General features: G+C 41.9%; 2 protein-coding genes across 2 annotated transcripts in view; one reads left to right on the top strand and one right to left on the bottom strand.

Moving 5' to 3' along the window:
- Window positions 1–4266, bottom strand: part of XPC (XPC complex subunit, DNA damage recognition and repair factor) — a 29193-nt gene extending 24927 nt beyond the window's left edge. Inside the window, exon 1 of the mRNA XM_049098396.1 lies at window positions 4086–4266. Within this exon, the coding sequence (XP_048954353.1) occupies window positions 4086–4197 (112 nt within the window). The 5' untranslated portion in view covers window positions 4198–4266. The remainder of the gene's footprint in view (window positions 1–4085) is intronic.
- Window positions 4267–4355: 89 nt separating this feature from the next.
- On the top strand, window positions 4356–18159 carry LSM3 (LSM3 homolog, U6 small nuclear RNA and mRNA degradation associated). The gene is made up of 4 exons (XM_025448863.3): window positions 4356–4510; window positions 6884–6994; window positions 9609–9704; window positions 17746–18159. The coding sequence occupies exons 1-4, from the start codon at window positions 4490–4492 to the stop codon at window positions 17824–17826; spliced, it is 309 nt and encodes a 102-aa protein (XP_025304648.1). The 5' UTR covers window positions 4356–4489; the 3' UTR covers window positions 17827–18159.
- The last annotated feature ends 132 nt before the right edge of the window (window positions 18160–18291 follow it).

The following is an 18291-nucleotide window of genomic DNA, read 5'->3' on the forward strand; positions in this document are numbered from 1 at the left end:
ATCACTGATTTTCAAGTTCAGTTTCCTTAGAATATTTTACAAAACGTATGCATCCTCATGTTTTAAACATTTTAATGGAAACACAAAAAATTTCAAAATTCTTTAGAATCTGGAGACACTTATTCCAAGGCCAGAAGCTGCCTACAGTTTTATGACTTGACAGATTGAGTAGGATGGCCTTGAAATCAGGATTTTTGGGTTACTTTTAACGCTTTTTAGCCTTCTATGAATAGATGTGAAACAAAGACATGTAACACTTCATTTTTGCTAATCTAAAAACACAGGTGGGAGGATACTTCAAAAGCACCGTGTCTTCCTCACCAAACTTACTTGGTTGATTCAAAAGCACAACCGTGTATTTTTGTGCTTTGAAGAGAGGGTTAGAAGAGTTAAAAGGGGGATAAGAATGGAAACAAAAAGATTTCCATAGTATAATTTTCATACAGTAATTCCCCCTCATCTGTGGTTTCAGTTACCTGTGGTCAACTGGTATGTGGAAGCAGGTAATCTTCCTTCCGACAAACTCCTGAATGTCAACAGTAGCCTAAGGCTATATCACAAAGCCTAAGTCATTCACCTCAACACTAGGCATTTTATCACCTCACATCACCATTAGAATTAGAAGGCTGAGTACAGAACAGAAACATATTTTGAGAAAGTGAACATATTCATTCATTTTACTACAGTATATTGCTTTAACTGTTCTATTTTACTATTGTCGTCAATCTCTCATTGTGCCTAATTTATCAATTAAACTTTATCATAGATATGTATATAGAAAAAAGGCATAGTACATGTGGCATTCAGTACTACTTGCATTTCAGACATCCACTAAGGATGGGGGAGGTCTTGGAATGTATCCCTGAGGATAAGGAGGAGGCCACTGCAATACCCTCAAATTTTAAAAATCTGAATGCCCAACCATGACATAATCATTATGTATACATACTGAAATATAATTCAGTCATCTTTTAAGACAAAGGAAAGTGACATATGATAAAATGCTAAGCATGCAACATTGTTTTTACTGTAGGATTTCTACTTAGAAAAACAAACTAGAATGAAATAAAACATTATTTCTGGATAGTAGAAATACAGGTTACTTTTTTTTAATTATTATTATTCTTTACTTTTTTGGTTACCAGAGAATCCAGAGGCTATTTTCTAGGACTCTCCAAGATCTAGAGCCACCTAAACAGTCTCCTTATGCTCAATATGATAATTTCAGAAGGGTAGGAATTATCACTTTGGCCTGCTTGGCCTTCTACTGAGATTTTAAAATACCTGCTTAAAATGGCCAGTGGCATCTCATAGCAATTAGAATAAAATACAAACTCCTTAACTTGGTCTCCAAACTAATAGTCCTGCCTACCTTTCCCACCTCAAATCCTACCACTCTCCCCTCACTCACTGAGGCCAGCCAACCGGCCAAGCTCATTTCATTTCTCCCTAAGTCTTCAAACTTAATGATTCCTCTGCCTAGAACTCTTCCCTCAGAACCTCCTTTGAATAGCTCCTTCAGGACATTCAGTTATTCGTTCAAAATATCACCTCCTCAAAAAGGCCTTCCTTGACCACCAATTCTGACTTAGCCGCTTCTTCCCCACCCCGTCAGTGTTTCTACCTCTTTTACTCTTTTCATAAAATCCTCATCACCGTGTGAATTTACTTAACGTATTATTGTCTTATCCTACCAACCCCTCCCCACAGACATCATGAGAGCAGGGACCTTGACTGTCCTGTTCACTACTAGAATTTTAGCACCTAGAACAGTCCCTGGAAATAGCAGGTGCTCAGTAAATACTGGCTGAAGGAATGAATGATTCATTTCAATGAAAGCATTAACACAAAGAAGAAACATGAGGAAATTAGAGATGCCCTAACAGAAACAAGGAAATAATGTAGAAAACTGTTTTCTTTGTCCCAAAATGCTGAATGCAGCCAAGTGTCACCTTCTTTAGCATGCACAGAGGTGCTGTCAGAAACAGCACTGAGAGTCACTGAATCAGTGTCAACTGTAGCCCAAACCACAACCAGATTTTTCCTCCCTCCAACCACAAGAAAGATTGTAACTCTTCCTGGGAAGCTCCTTGGGAACTTACTGGTAGCTCCTGTAGCTGAGTTTGAGTGAAGCTTGAGTAAATTTGCATCCTTACCTACACCTAGGGTGAACTGCTATAGGCTAGCCCATCTGATTACCTGACATGGACCATGGCAGGAGCAGTTATCTCACTGAAAATTCACAACCACCCTGAAAAACAGTATTATGTTTCAGAGATGATGTTCAGAGAGGCTAAATTATTTGTGCAAAATAATTTATGCAACTGCATATTAACAGCTAAGTGTTGAAGCTGCACCAACCTGGCATCCACATAAAGTGTTCAGCTACAAGGAATGGTACCCAGGCAGGCGGAATTTCCCATCAGATTACAACTATTAATTTTTGAACTGCCACATATTCAGAATACATTCCTTCTGACTGGAATAAAAGCCCCTTTCACAGCCAGTTGCTGAAATGTTACTCACTGTTAAAGTCGCAGATCAAACGTAACTCCTTCAGAGAGCACTTCCCAATCTCGCCAAACTTGATTATTCCTTCAGAAGCCACAAAGCCTGCTACCTTCTTCCAAGATATTACACTCCGTCTTGAATATTTTTTGTAAATGTCAACACTATGGCACTCTAAGCTCCTCTCTATCTCTATCTCCCCTGTCATCTAACCTGTGCAGGTACTTGTGTGGTACATATCAAAAAACATTATGGGAATGAATAAATGAATAAAATGCAACTTTATAAAAGGAATAGAACGGAGCATCAATTGTGGGGTAAATCACCTTCTCAGTTTAGAAAGGACTTCCATATAACTATTTACTAATGGATGATGAACTTAAATAGATAATCACAGGATTATTGAATTTAGTGTCATAGGAGCCGTTGCTGGTTACCTTATCTATCCAGATTATTTTAGGAGCCCAGAAATCCCTTCTACAGCATGCATAATGCAATTATTTAAAATATTTATTCAGCACGGAATAAATGCAAAGAAGGAGAAAACAATATAGGACATAACAAAAAATAAGAAACATTTTCATAAACTTAAATCGTGGGAAGATAGGCCATCAAAAAAGAAGCAAATTAACAAGATCATTACATAATATGACAGAGGCTGGCTGTGAGGGCCTGTGATAAGGAGTACCTGGCAAAGAACACCTTACATAAGGCACTCAAGGTGCTGGGAATTCTGAAGGAACAGACGAAATATGCTACCCTAGAGCCACTGAAGGAGGAAGATCAAAGGCAAAGGCTCAAGGTAACAAATAACATGGCATGTTTAGGGAACAGAAAGGAAGCCAACAAGGGAGGCATCTGGCAAAGAAAGGAGTCCTAAGAGACAACAAGAGAAGTAGCAGCAGCCAAATCATGTAAGGTCTTGCAGGCCACGGTAAGGAATTTGGATTTGAGGCCAAGAGCATTGGGAAGCAACAGGTCTGAATTAGGAACATGGCACGATCGGATTTTTTTTTTTTTTTTAAATCACATGTGGGGCTGGGTGGGGAAACCACTGCAAGGGGATAAAGTAGGGAGACCAGTAAAGAGGCACCTGCAATGGTTCGACTGAATAGGGACGGGGACCATGGAAATAAAGACAGTGCCGAGGTCCAACTGCTTGAAGCTGCCGACGGATCGGATGTGTACGCGCAGGGAAAGGAGGGCTTCACCCTGACAAGGTGGGAGGAGGGCGCACTCATTGGATGGGAAAAGGCGAGGGAAGGAGCAGGTTAAGAGCGGAAACTCAAGACCTTTGCTTTGCCCTTGGCCAATGTAAGAAGCCTGGTGGGCGTACGGGCGGAGAACTCCGGGTGGGACCACTGCAGGGTCACTCGGGGGTCGGCGCACCACCGCGCGTCCCTCCGCCTCCCCGGGCCCGCGTCCACGGCAACGCCTGTCCCCACTCGGCCCTCGGCCCCGGCAGGAGGCTGGGCAGCTTGGGCTCCGCGGCCCCCGCCCCCACCGCCAGGAGCTCGGCCTCCCCGCTCCCCGCGCCCCGCACCTGGCCTCCGGCACCCCCCAGAGCTCGCTCTCACCCGCCGCCGCCGCCACCGCCGCCTCACGCGCGGCCGTGCTCTTGCCCTTAGCCTTCCGGCCGCACGGCTCGCGTCCCTGCGGCTCCCTGCCGGCCGCGCGCTTCCGAGCCATGCTGCCGGGGCAAGACTCCCCTGGACCGTGACGCACCGAACCGCGGGAAGCTGAGTAGGACTCCGCCCCAAGGGGGGCGGGGCGAGGCAGGCCACGCCCCTTCCCTGCGCGCCTCGTCTCCGCCCACGAAGCTCCGCCCCAGCCCCAAAGGACCAATAAAAACTGTACGAAGCCGAACTGACGTAGCCGATTGCTTTCTCCTTCCGGCGCATCGCATGTTCGCGTTTCCGGAGACGACCGTGAGGAGCTCGCGTAGTCTCGCGAGAGGCGGGAAAGGCGCAGGGTTTGAAAGATGGCGGACGACGTGGACCAGGTGAGTGAGTTTTGAGGGGCTCGCTCCAGAGGGCCTTTCTGCACTCCCAGCCCTGGTCCTGTTCGGCTTTGCGTACCGGGACTGCTTTCTTCACACTCACCGGAAGGTGGCCTTTCGTGCCGCCTGTTTCTGGGTTATCACGGAGTTAAGCTGCCTCTTGGTAACCGCGCCCCCTCCGAATTTTGTCTCAGGCCCTGAGAGGTTTTCCTCCTCGAAGCCCGCCCGAAAACTAGTTACCCTTCGCGCTGGCCACTTCATTTTCTTGCATCTCGTCTTCTGCAGGATGGGAATGGTTCTCCCTACCTGCCTCACGGATTCTGATAGAAAGCGTGATAATAAAGTTTAGCGGCTACTATTGCTGAGCGCAGCCGTTGTCGTTCATTCAACAATATGTAGCAAACGTCAGCTTTGTGTGGTTAGACACGGTTCTCAGCAGCAGGGACGCCGGCACTGACAAACGTGGTCCCTGTCCCCACTTGGAACTTCTGTTCTGGGGAAGGGCAGATACGTAAGTACAGACAGGTGCTATGCGTGGGAACTGTGGTGTGGTAGGACGAAAACCAGCAAGGAGCCGGCCTGTAGAGTGATTTGATGATCCTACGGGCTTTCTTTTCTGCGCTGCTTTCCCCCCCAGAATGCTCTCCCTCAGCTATATTTGTGGATCGAGCCACAATTTCAGCTTTCTCCTGAAATCTCACCTGATCAGCGAGGACTCGTCTGGCTGCCTGCGTAAAATAGCACCCTTTGTCAACCTGCTTGATTTTTCACGTTGTTCATATTAAGCATACCCTTCGTCGTTCAGTGCCTCTCTCTCCCCACTAGAATGTGAGTATCATAAGGGCAGGAGTTGTGGTCACCATCCTGACCATCCTGTTTACAGCAGTGCTGGAAACACTGGACAAATAATTTATTGAGCAAATATATTGGTTAATCTAGGAGGCTTCTTTGAAAAGGCAGTATTTAAAACTACAGGATGAAAAGTATGGATCGTGGGCATTCTAGACTAAGGCTAGAGGAGCCCTAGGGCCCTGTGGTGTATATATTCTCATAGTATTGCTGGGCGTTGGTTCACATGACTCTCCCCACTAGAATGAACTCTTTGAGGGCGGGGACCGACCCCTCTATGGTAATCTAGTGCTTGGTTGGCCGGTCCTTAACAAACACCTGTTTAATCGGGGATAAGGACCAGGTCAAAGCAGGTTTGTTTGGTTTTCCCAATCTAGCTTTTTAAGGCTGTAGAACCTGTAACATTCAGTCACATACCTCCAGTAGTCGAACGTACTCACTAAAGAAGCTCTTCTTGAATGATCTCATCAACTCCTGGCTTCAACCATCCCTTGCATTCGGATGACTCCAAGTCCTCTTAGCCCTGATCTCTCACAGTTCTTTAATTGATAATAACAAGGACCATTTCTAAGTACTCTCCGGTTGCCAGGTACTATCTTAAATACATTAAATATGTTAATTTAATACATTAGCTCATCTAAGCCTCACAATCATGAAGGGACGATAAGGCTTCCTCATTTTCCAAACAGAGAAGCTGATAATGAGAGATGGTGTTATGTTTAATCTGAATTCATAAGTATCACGGGGTGCCTGGGTGATTCTGTTGGTTAAGCATCTGATTCGTGAGTTCGGCTCAGGGTGGTGATGTTCTCTCCCGAATGGGGCTCTGCCCTGGGCGGGAAGCCTGCTTAAGACTCTCTCTCCCTCTGCCCCTCCCCCCTCGCTCTTTTCACACGCACTGTCTCATAAATAAATAAGGCTTGAATTCAGAAGTATCAGAATCAGGAATGGAACCCATGCTGCCTGACTTCAAAGCTAGTGCTTTCAACCAGTGTTCTACATTGCCTGCTAAATGTATTCACCTTGCTGGCTAGGTGGCACCCTAAACTCAACCTGCGCCAAACTGAATTCATAATCGTCCTTCAAGCTTTCATCTTTACCTAGCATTCTGATTAGTGTGTGGTTATCATTAAGGGAATTTTTTCAGGTCACTAAATGACATATGAAATATGGTTAAAGTCCCAGAGAGTGACTTCCTATAACTGAAATTGGGCCAGGCAGTGTGGATTTTGAGGGAACAAAGTGGCGTCACAGTTATTTTTCTGTGTAACTCCTTCCTGTGTATGTATGTTTCAGCCTTCATTTATATAGCACTTACTACCATCCAGGCTCTGTTCAAAGTCTTCATATATGTCATTTAAGCCTCACGGCTGCAGTATTAAGTAGGCACTCTAGTTATCCACATTTTATGAGGTCAGACTGAGGCATAGAGGGGTTAAGTAACTTGCCCACAGTCACACAGTATAGCAGTGATTTGAACACTGCACTCTTCTAGTACTATATTACTAAGCCTGTTTCTTTTATCAGCAACAAACTACCAACACCGTAGAAGAGCCCCTGGATCTCATCAGGCTCAGCCTGGATGAGCGAATTTATGTGAAAATGAGAAATGACCGAGAGCTTCGAGGCAGATTACATGTAAGTAAATTTATTAAATTACCGTGAAATCAGATTATTTCCTTGTCATTTCTTCCTACCCCCTACCTTTTGAAATATAAACACTGTCCAATGCAGAATAATATTTTGGATGTAGATAAGAAGAGGATAGAAGGTTACACGTGTTTGTACAAGCCAATTATAGCTGCATTGCATTCGTATTTTTTTTTGCATTCGTATTTTTAACATGTTTTCTCTTAACAGAAAATGATGTGTTTATTAAAGAACATTTTCATTTCTTTCATTTTTTCTCTTTATTTGTAAATAGCATCTACTCTCCATTCTAATTTCAGTGTTCTTTCAGTTACTGATACATACATAAATTTTTGTTTCCTTGTGAGAAAAGTTAAATAGCACAGAAGTTCATACAGTAAAAGATGAAATCCCATTTTTTTGCTAACCACTGAAAAATTGGGTCTGTGGTCTTTCAGATCTTTTCTGTGTATTTGCACGTATATCTATATATGTTTACATGCATGTATTTGCACTGTATACACTACCTTAATAAAAATGAATCTTAGTATACATATTTTTGAGCACCTTTCTTTTTCACTTTATCTTTCTTGAAAATTATTGATCATGAGTGTGTATAAATCTTTATTTTTAATGACTGTATAGAATTCTGTATATGGTAATAGTGGTTTTTAGGTTGTTTTCTATTTCTTGCTACTGTAAATGCTGCAGTATGCATTTTTATACATATTTCTATGTGTATATCTGCAAATATTTCTATAGGGTTGGTCCCTTGAAGTGGTCTTATTTATTCATAAAGAGAGTATACTGAATGTTTTGCCTTTTCTTGACAACTTGTCACTTTCCTGAGCATATTTATTACTGCCATTCTACCTTAAAGTGATCTAAAATAGCTGATATTTATTTATTGAGCATTAATTACATGCCAGGTGCTTTTATTAGAAGTGTTTTTTTTGGCGGTACCTGAGTGGCTTAGTCGGTTAAGCATGCAACTCTTGATGTCAGTTCAGCTCAGGTCGTGATCTCCAGGTCATGGGGTTGAGCCCCACGTCAGGCTCCACACACAGCACAGAATCCACTTGTTCTTCTCCCTCTGCTCAAGTGTTTTGTATGTGATACCCCATTTAACCTTTATAACAACCCTATGAGGGGTAGATAACATTAGTCCTGTTTTGCAGTTGAAGCAGCTCAGGCTCAGAAAGGTGAAGTTAACTTGCTTAAGGTAACACACCCAGTAAAGGGAGAGCCAGAATATGAACCTAGGCAGTATGACTGCAGCCCCACTCCTAAGTACTCTGTACCTTACACAAAAACAAAAGGTAAAGAACCTCCTGTATTTGGAAAGGAAGTAGGGACCTAGGGAGACAGTGATCTTAATACACAGCTAGCTTTACGAGAGGCAGAACCCCAGGAAATGGAATAGTGGCAACTTTGCCAAGAAAAATAGAATTTTGCTTAATCACATGGGCCAGTGGCACATGGAGAAACACCCTAGGACAAATATGTTGTCTAAGCTCTGGGAATCTTCTTCAGTTTCCTGCTAGACTTGATTGCCTCTATACTAAGTGACCCATGTCCTTTTGTGTGTTTTCTGGCCCTCATCTATAGCTTTTTGCTCTTCTTTTTAGTGTGTTTTGCTAGCAGTTCCCCACATGGCTGACTGGCTACTTCTGTTTAGATGTAAGCTGGTAAACCATTCTAAACTTTGTTCGAAGTAAGCCTAAGTGGGTTCTGAACAAGGCCCCTGGAGTTTCACCTTTGTAAAAATACATGAGCTTTGGAGTTTGGATTGGGGACATCCCTGAATATCAGAATTGCAACATTTATTGATTGAGCCCACGCAGTTTATTTGGCTAGGTTGTTTGGTTTTTTAAGATTTATTTATCTATTTATTCATGAGAGACACTGAGAGAGAGGCAGAGACACAGGCAGAAGGAGAAGCAGGCCCCCCCCCCCCCCCCCCCCCGCCGTAGGAAGCCGGATGCGGGACTCGATCCTGTCCTGATCCTGTCCTACAAGATCATGCCCTGAGATAAAGGCAGATGCTCAACCACTGAGCCACCCAGGCCTCCCAATTTTGGCTAGGTTTTAAATGGGCAGGGTGTTGCCCTACTTACTTTACATGCTGATGCCTACTGTGGGACAGGGAGAGTTGAATGGCAGTGTCTTGTGCCTTTGGGAGACTGCAGTGCTTTCATCTTAGCAGTTAAAGAATTTTATTGCCTTCATTGAATTTTTCGTATTATACAGGGAATTAAAAGAAGTGCTATTTTACAGGGAATTAAAAGAAGTCTGCTGAAAAGTGATAAATTTGCTTTTTTTTCATAGTTAAATATTATAAATGATATAACTGCCTTGGATGACCAGTAGGGTGGACACTTTTAAAAAACTAAAACTTTTAAGTTCTTTTGAGTAAATTCATTTTGGGTCATATAAACAGTTTTGCATTTTTATCAGGTCAATTAAATTATCGCTGGAGATAATTTGTGAAGAAACAGTGTATTAGTACAGCAGAATTATTTTTTACTTACATATAAATGTTTGTGGTGTAAGTATTGTGCATGAGCCCTGTTCACTGTTTCTTGAGTGTTAAATATCTTGTCCCCTTCCCCTTCCACTTCAGGCATATGATCAGCATTTAAATATGATATTGGGAGATGTGGAAGAAACTGTGACTACTATAGAAATTGATGAAGAAACATATGAAGAGATATATAAAGTAAGTCATGCGGTTCTGTTTCTCACTTTTAAAATGTCGATTGTTCTTAATATCCAGCAGCTTCACACTTATGGGAAGCCTGTCATGATTTGGTACCTAATTGGACTCAGTAAATAAGCATAACAACCAAGAGCAAACACTTTGAGGTCAGACAGACCTGGTTTCCAGTACTGGTGTAACCACATCCTACCTGGGATATGTCGGGCCAGGGAATTAACTTGGCAGATTTAATTTCCTCATTGTTAAGCAGGAATACTACCATTTACCTTATAGGGTTGCCAGGATTCACTGATAAATGACAGTATAAGATGCGTATTTGTGCTAGTATATAAGTATATAAACACTGGACAATATTCTTTTGTTTGATATGGCTTTGAGTATCAATAATAAAAACTAAAACTGAAAAATTCTAAAAATATTCATTAAAAGTAACAGTAAGCTTATTACCTGTTAATGGAAATAACATTAACAGTGACTACGGAAATAAAATGATAAGAAGCGTCTTTATTTTACCTTTTGCAGATTTCTTCAATGTAACCTTGATGACATCTAGAGTCTCACATCTTGCTGTGCATTTAATCTGTTATGATATATTATAGTTGAAGAAAATCCAGCCTCACAGAGATGTAGTTAGAAAAGCGAGGAGTAGAGACACCTGGGTGGCTCAGTGGTTGAGCATCTGCCTTTAGCCTAGGGCATGATCCCGGAGTTCCAGGATTGAGTCCCAAATTGGGCTCCCTGTGCGGAACCTGCTTCTCTCTCTTCCCTCTGCCTCTCTCTCTGTGTCTCTCATGAATAATAAATCTTTTTTTAAAAAGTATTTTTTGTGGATATTTGCCTTTGATGCTATGTTAAAACTCTTAAGACGCAGTAGTTTCTTAAAGGTTAGTTGCAATATGGAATCTGAGACCATAGCAGTGATTTTTTTTTTTTTTTAAGATTTTATTTATTTACTCATGAGAGATAGAGAGGCAGAGACATAGGTAGAGGGAGAAGCAGGCTCCTTGTGAGGAGCCTGATGCAGGACTCAATCCCAGGATCACAACCTGAGCCAAAGGCAAACGCTGAGCCACCCAGGTGTCCCCCATATCAGTAATCTTTTCATACTCTTGTTATATGCAAACTCGTTGGTCTATTTTGTCCTTTCAGTGTATCTTTTACAATACAGGATTCTGTAACATCAAGCACTGGTCATTTGGAAAATATTAGTTCATGGAGTTATGCAGATCTTCTGAATGTTGGTAAATTTCATTGTTCAATATAAAAAAAAAGAAAATCACACTTAAGTCTTTTAAGTATTAGGAGCCAGTCTCTGAACCCTCCTAAAGCATAGTGGTTTAAAATGTAGACTCGGATGGCAGGACTGGATTTAAATCTTTACTCCTTTACGTACCAGCTATTTAATTGTACCACACTATCCAACCTGTCTGACAAGTGTCCTTGACTATAAAATGGGGACAGTAACAGGACCTACTTTATACAGCTATTGAGGATTCATTGAGAGGGTACAAGAAAAACCTTTAAATTAGCACAGGCACATAGTAAGTGTTCAACTGTTAGGCTTTTGGTTTTTGTTGTTCTGCTTTATTCTGGCTTTCCCTCTGTCTTCAACCACTGCTGACTCCTTTGCAAATTTTCTTTCTTTCTCCCTGTGAACATGGGCTTTTAAGTTTTTAATCTACATTTTTCCCCCTCAGACATGTCATGTAGTAACTGTCATATGTGATAAGGTATGAGTCCATACCAGTAATCAGTACAGCACCAAAGCTTGAGCTCTTTACAGATCTGGGCTCAAATTTTCCTGCTGGTGATTAGTTTCATGACCTTGGGCAAGTTATAGAAACTTCCTAAGCCTCAGGAACTTCTGTAAAATGACAAATGTGCCCACCTCCCAGGATTGTAGCAAGATGTGCTAAATCGGTATGTGTAGAGCTCTGGCATGTGATTGGTGGCCATTATGATTGTGGATAAATCTGTGTCTCCAGTTTCTTTCCTTTTCTCAGCTTTACTCTTTCATATCCAGTATTCTAATTAAAAATATTTTCACTTTGGATGTTATCTTGAACTCAGTGGCATCTAAAGCTAAATTGCTAGTGTTCTTCACCTTCAAAACAAGGTCATTCTCAATTCCCTACTTCTGTTCATGATTTTCTGTTATTTAGAGCATAAATTTCAGAATTTTCTTGGACTTCCCTCTTTCAGTCACATTAGTCAATAACTGATTGAGTTGATTTCTTCCTTCATGTTGAGTGAAATGTGTCATTTTCTTTCCTGTTGCCATGACTCTATCTGAGGTACTTCCCTTATGTCCACCTCCATTTCAGCCCATGCACAGGTGACTGCCAAAATAATTGTCCTCAAATAATGCTTTCATTTGCTATAGTCATGCTTAGAGACATTTATGGCTTTCTGTGGCTTATAGAGAGCAAAGCACAGGTTCAGGCTAGGTTAAGACCCTCCACTGTGGGATTGACACTTTCTTGTGTCTTCTCTCATGACTACTCTGGCCAACTTGGTCCACTTGCTGTCTTCAGAGTGTCCTTTCTAGTCCTGCTTCTATCTCTTTTCCCATAGTGTGTGCCCTAACTGGAACCATCATCCTTGTCTCTTTCCTGCAAAGCCTGTTTCAAGAACTGCTTCAGTCCTAACTCTTCAGTGACTCCTTCTCTGACCATCTGGACCTTCTTTCTTCCTTTGGTCATTTGCTCCTTTGGTTGGACCTTCTAACCTTTGGCATTCTCAGCTGACACTGATCTTGCTGACTCTTCGTTTCTTTTTTTTTTTTTTTTTAAGATTTTATTTATTCATGAAAGACACAGAGAGAGAGAGGCAGAGACATAGGCAGAAAGAGAAGCAGTCTTCCCATAGGCAGCCTGATTCGAGACTCGATCCCAGGACCCCAGTATCATGACTTGAGCAAAGGCAGATGCTCAACCACTGAGCCATCCAGGTGCCTGACTCTTCATTTCTGTATTCCTTTTCATCTTGTGAGCTGTTTTATAGCAGAGCCCAGGACATTATTCATTCTTTTCCCCATATTGCCATATTAGCTACAGGTGATGAGTACATTTGCAGGTTGTTAGAGGAATGTGGGGCAGGGAAGGGAGTAAAGATAACAGAGGATAGATCTTCCTCAACTTACTGTAGTTACAGCCTGACAAACCCACTGTAAGTTGAAAATACATGTATTACATCTACCAAACATCATAGCCTAGCGTAATCTACCTTAAAAGTCTCAGAGCACTTGTAATAGCCTAGGGTTGCCCAAAATCATCTACCACAAAGCCTATTTTATAATAAAGTGTTGCATGATCCATGTAGTTTATTGAAGACGGTACTGAAAGTGAAAAACAGGATGGTTGTATGTGTATAGAATGATGATGAGTGTATTGGTTATTGACCCTTGTGGTCACATGGCTGACCGGGAGCTGTGGCTACTGCCGCTGTTGCTGTTGTACTGCAATTACTAAGCTCAGGAACAGATCAAAATTCAGATATTGAACTACAGTTACACTTGTGAATGCTTTTTGCTTTCACACCACAGTAAAGTAAAAAAATAAATAAATAAATAAAGAACAAAAAAAATAAAAAGTAGAAAATGTCCAGGATTGGAATAGAGAACTGAAACTAATATGTTGAACAATTGCTGTGTACTGAAGATTTCCAAGTTTTATTACATTTAATCTGGTTAACACTGAGGCCAGTGGTGTTATTCCCACTTTCTAGCTGAGGAAACTCAGGTTCAGCCAGGAAAAGATAGGGTAAGGATTTTCAACACCAGCCTAACTGGCTTCAAAGCCTGGAGAGTTCATTTCTCTGTGTTAAGGCCTGGTGCTCCAAGTAATTGATGGAATTGATGGACAGTGAAATCTTGAAATTAGCAGGCAGCACTAGTTCTTCTGGAGAGCTCAGCAGTGGCTGAGCTAACATGGATAGACTTCTTGTCCTGTAAATCTCCAGGATCTGGAAGATCATGCTCGGTCCCTGCCATCCTGGGCTTTAACATCTAATTTAAAAAGTGGGAAAATTGTGGGTGCCTTGAATGTGAACAAATAGGCAGAATAGCTTGAGAGATGGAACACTAGATATGAAAAAGTGCTCTAGTGGAAATGGGGAGGTTGAGGAACTCAGCTTTGCTGAATGCCTGCTATATGTTAAGCACTATGCTATCCATTCTACATAATCATATTTCATTCTAACAGCTCAGTAAAATAGGTGTAGGTTGAAGCTAATTGGTATTACTCTCTCCAGAAGAGTGTATAGTATGCAGTGCTTTCAAAATGTATATAACCGGGACGCATGGGTGGCTCAGCAGTTGAGTATCTGCTTTCGGCTCAGGGCATGATCCTGGAGTCCTGGGATTGAGTCCCGCATTGGGCTACCTGCGTGGAACCTGCTCCTCCCTTTGCCTGTGTCTCTGCACACCCCTCCCCCCCCCCCCCCCAATCTAGCTCTCTCTCTATCTCTCATGAAGAAATAAATTTTCAAAAAAAAAAAAAATATATATATATATCACCACAGTACTTTCTTTCTTAAGAATATATATTGTTACATAACAAATTACCCCAAAACTTAGAGACTTAAAAGCACATACATTTATTACCTCACCATTTCTGTAGGTCAGGTGTCCAGTCACAGCTGGGTCTTCTGTTTCAGGGTCTTCAATGAGGTTACACAAGGGTTGGAGTCTCCTCTGAAAGCTTAGCCACAGAAGAATCTGCTTCTAATCTCACTTACATGGTTGTTGGCAGGATTCATTTCCTTGAGCATTGCTGGACCGAAAGCCTCAGTTCCTTGCCACATGGGTCTCTGCTGCTTAGCAGCTTGCTTCATCAAACCTAGCAGGCAGGAGAGTTGGCTAGCAAGATGGAAGTCACTTTCTTATGTAATGTAATCATGATAGTGACATCCCGTTACCTTTGCAGTATCCTCTTGGTTAGAAGCAAGGCATAGGTTTCACCCATACTCAAAAGGGGGTATCACAAGGGTATGATAAGGGTGTGAACACCAGGAGGCACAGGGATCATTAAGGGCCACTTGTCTTGGAAAATGCTGCCCTGTTCGTTTCTGTTCACTGAATCTCCAGGAAACTAATTGAATTAATGGAAAATCATTACAGATGAAGTGGATTCCATAAGAAGGGAAGGAACTTTTTAGTTCAGAAATAGGACCACTGAGTAAGGAATTTGAGTAAAATAAATATATCAGTTATTTTGTTGAGCGCAGACTTTCACTGAACTTGCTGTCCTAGAACTAGGTGCACCTTTTCCAACTCGAAGGAAACCAGAAGGAAGTACTGCTTCATAACAGACCAGAGTCCTATGACACTTGTTTCTTGAGACTGATTCTTAGAGTATCCTCGTTAAAACAGGAGTATTGGCATCACTCTTGACCATGTTTGAAATGTAAACTCATGGGCCACACTCTGACCTAGTAAATGAGACTGGGCTTGGAACCCAGAAAACCATCATAAGGAGCTGTTAAAGAGGTAATTCTTTATGCACATTAATATTTGAGAGCTACTGCCCTGAGAGAGTGTTCTAGGGAAACGTGAGAGCACTTCGTTGGTGACAGTGATCAGTAAGTGTATTCGAGCTTGGTCTACTAAACTTGCAAGTATTACTTGAATTTAGTGTAAGGGGTTATCCTTTTTATGTAGGTTCTAGTACCCAAGAAGCTCATAAAACATAGTTTTTACATTTTAAAATCAGTTATAAAAACAGCCATCATGAGCACACTTTGACGGTGCACACTGAAGACACAAGTTGGTTCTTCCCACAGTGTCAACTTTATGCAGTCATGAAGCAAGGTGAACATAATTATAAAGCCGGTTCAGGTTTCTAAACTGAGTGACATTTCACCACGTGATTAACTTGGCTTCTGACACAGCACATGAAGCAGAACACAAGACAAGTCACACAATGAACAAGATAACATGGAGGGCAGGAAGTGAATAGACCAAACGCCAAGTCAGTGGACACGCAGTTGAGATAAGGCCTCGGTCCCGTCCAGGTCAGCTCTCAGCACTCGCTGCTGCTTCTGTTCAGTGAAGAATCTCTGTTCTTTGTGGAGATGAGTTGGGCAGAGAGCCTTCGGCATCAGCTGCCTTTCTGGAGGGGTCAGTGTCTGAGGAGAGTGACGGTTTACTGCAAAAATCCTCTCGTTTTAAAGGGATTTCAGTGGTCTTGGGCCCCTGCAGACCTCCTCTGCCCCTGCTCGCCGTCAGTTCCCGGGTTGTCGCCAGCTGATGCTGGTCTCGGCCATATCTGGTAGCTGCCATCCACTTAGCTGCTCGTGTCATTGCTTGACACAGGCCCCTACGTGACATGAGTTGCTCCATCTTGCTCTCTCTACAACAGCTGTTACTAATATTTTCTGCCTGGCAGAGGGGCAGTTCTGTCTGTCAGATCTACTTGTGGTACAGATTTCTAGAACCTAAAAAGGATGAATTAGTTACCATTGCCCTTCCCACATCCTCTGCTGCAAAGCAGGGGCAGGATAGTTGCCAAAAAAACTCCCTTTAGGAGAGCAAAGAATGGAAACAGAGCAGAATGCCCTGGGGAGGTGTGAAATGTTCCCTGTTCTGGTAGTAGAAGTAAAGTCTTTTAGGTCAAGTGTGTCTCATGTGATATTTGGGATGTACTTACACCAAGAAAATTCTTTTCTGTGTATCTAGAATTCAGATTTAAGTGAGCAGTCTATGTTTTTATTTGCTAAATCTGGCAACCCTAAGTGGGAGCTGCAGAGTTTTCACAGCCAAGTTCTTGCTTGTGGAAGACTGAAATAGTCAAAGGATTTTTTTAGCCAGGTATGCTTTCTTTGAATGCAGTTTTTTAAAAAGCTTAGGATTTCACCTGTGTCTGACCTGTCCATTTCCAATCAATTCGATGGGCCAGTAACCTCGGTGAGAGTTCTTACCTACACATAACCTTTGGATGCCTCTAGTTTCTTCCCTTTGTTCCTGTTCCTCTCCATGTGAGTAATGTTGATCCTAAGGCCATTTGCTAAAGTAAATTTGGGTGAGAAAGCACCACCCTTAACCTGATCCTTGCCTCAGGGCTGAGTTTGTTTAATTTAGGAGGTTTACTGGGCTTGGTCCTTAAAGCTTTTGTTCCTGCTTGTTTATTGTTTGGGATCCAAAAACTTCGAACCCTGTGAATCCTATTTCTTTGTAATCTCTGCTTGAAAACCAGATCATTCTTGCCTGGGCTTATCTCTTATACTGCCTTGCTGAAAGCATCAGCAACTAACATTTGGATTTTTCCAACCTCTTCCCCTGGAATGTATAGGTTTGGGAGGCCCTTAGATTACTTTCCAAGTCATTGGAGGCAACAATTTTACCTAATGTTTTGCCAGGGCATAAAAGGATTTCAGAATATTGTTTCCCTTGTGCCCAAGGCTCAACCTGTAGGCGAGTGCCCCAAGGTATTCATTCCACATAGGCAGGCGCTGTAACACACAGATGCAGCATTGAATGGCTCAGCACAGCGGAATTTATCTCTTACCCACATAACAGTCCTGAGTGGAGTTTTAGTTCAGCACAATAGCTTTCCTCCAGGTACTCAGTCAAGGACCCAGGTTTCCTCTGTCATATGGCTCTGCCATCTCCAGAGTTCATTATATCTGAGTCCCATCCAGTTGCATGGGGAAGACCACAGAGAGGTGGTCATGGAAGGTTAATGAGTCATTACTTCATTACTTCTGTTTACTTCCCATTGGTTGAAACCCAATCCCATGGCTGAACCTGGTTGCAGGGGAACATGAGTAAGGTAGTCTAGCTATGTGCCAGGAAGAGGAGGAGAATGAATTTAGGTGAATAGTTCCAATCTTTGCCCCAATTATAGACATCCAGGAAAAGTAAACAGTTAATAAAGTGGTTCTTTGTGCTATAAAGGTAAGTAAGTGGTCAGGTTTTTTTTAAGTCAATTTGTGTTATGATGAATCTATGTTATTATTTTTTTGCTTTCAAATTTCTCAAAAAAATAAATAATACTACTGTGTATTTGTATAAATGTGTTCTGTTTTTGTTTTCCTCTTCCAGTCAACAAAACGGAATATTCCGATGCTTTTTGTCCGGGGAGATGGTGTTGTACTAGTTGCTCCTCCATTAAGAGTTGGCTGAAACAAAGAATTTATCGTGTATGGAATATAGGAGATTTTGTATGATTGCCTCTTTAAATGTAGAAGACATCCAAAAGAGAAACCTGCGTTCATTTTGATATTAAGAAATGACCAAGGATTCTTCCACTCCTGAATTGAGTTGATTTGCAGATAACTCAAAAATTCTTAAGCTAAAGGGCATTTTAATTTTTTTCCAACTCTTTCAATAAATGTGATCACCAGGATGCAGAACTCTTTGTTCAGGAATTCATTTGCTCTGTTGTTTTCTCAGACAATTTCTGATATTTTTTTCCTTTAAATTAAATTTCATGTTTCCTTTTTTAATTTTTTTTAATGCAGTCTCCTGTCTTGTGAATTCTTTGAGCACACATTTTGTACTGATTGTACACGTTTATCTGTGCATCTGCTAGGTTGGAGGCACCAAGTCAAGTACTGAAAACCACATGTTGGCCAATGTCCGTCCTCT

Source organism: Canis lupus, chromosome 20 (genome assembly GCF_003254725.2).
Source record: "Canis lupus dingo isolate Sandy chromosome 20, ASM325472v2, whole genome shotgun sequence".
Classification (NCBI taxonomy): domain Eukaryota; kingdom Metazoa; phylum Chordata; class Mammalia; order Carnivora; family Canidae; genus Canis; species Canis lupus.

Bases quoted from the DNA above. Each gene is read 5' to 3' on its own strand.
- LSM3 (XM_025448863.3), top strand. From the start codon at position 4,490: ATGGCGGACGACGTGGACCAG. The intron at 4,511-6,883 runs GTGAGTGAGTTT...TTCTTTTATCAG, and splicing joins TGGCGGACGACGTGGACCAG to CAACAAACTACCAACACCGT. The intron at 9,705-17,745 runs GTAAGTCATGCG...TTCCTCTTCCAG, and splicing joins CATATGAAGAGATATATAAA to TCAACAAAACGGAATATTCC.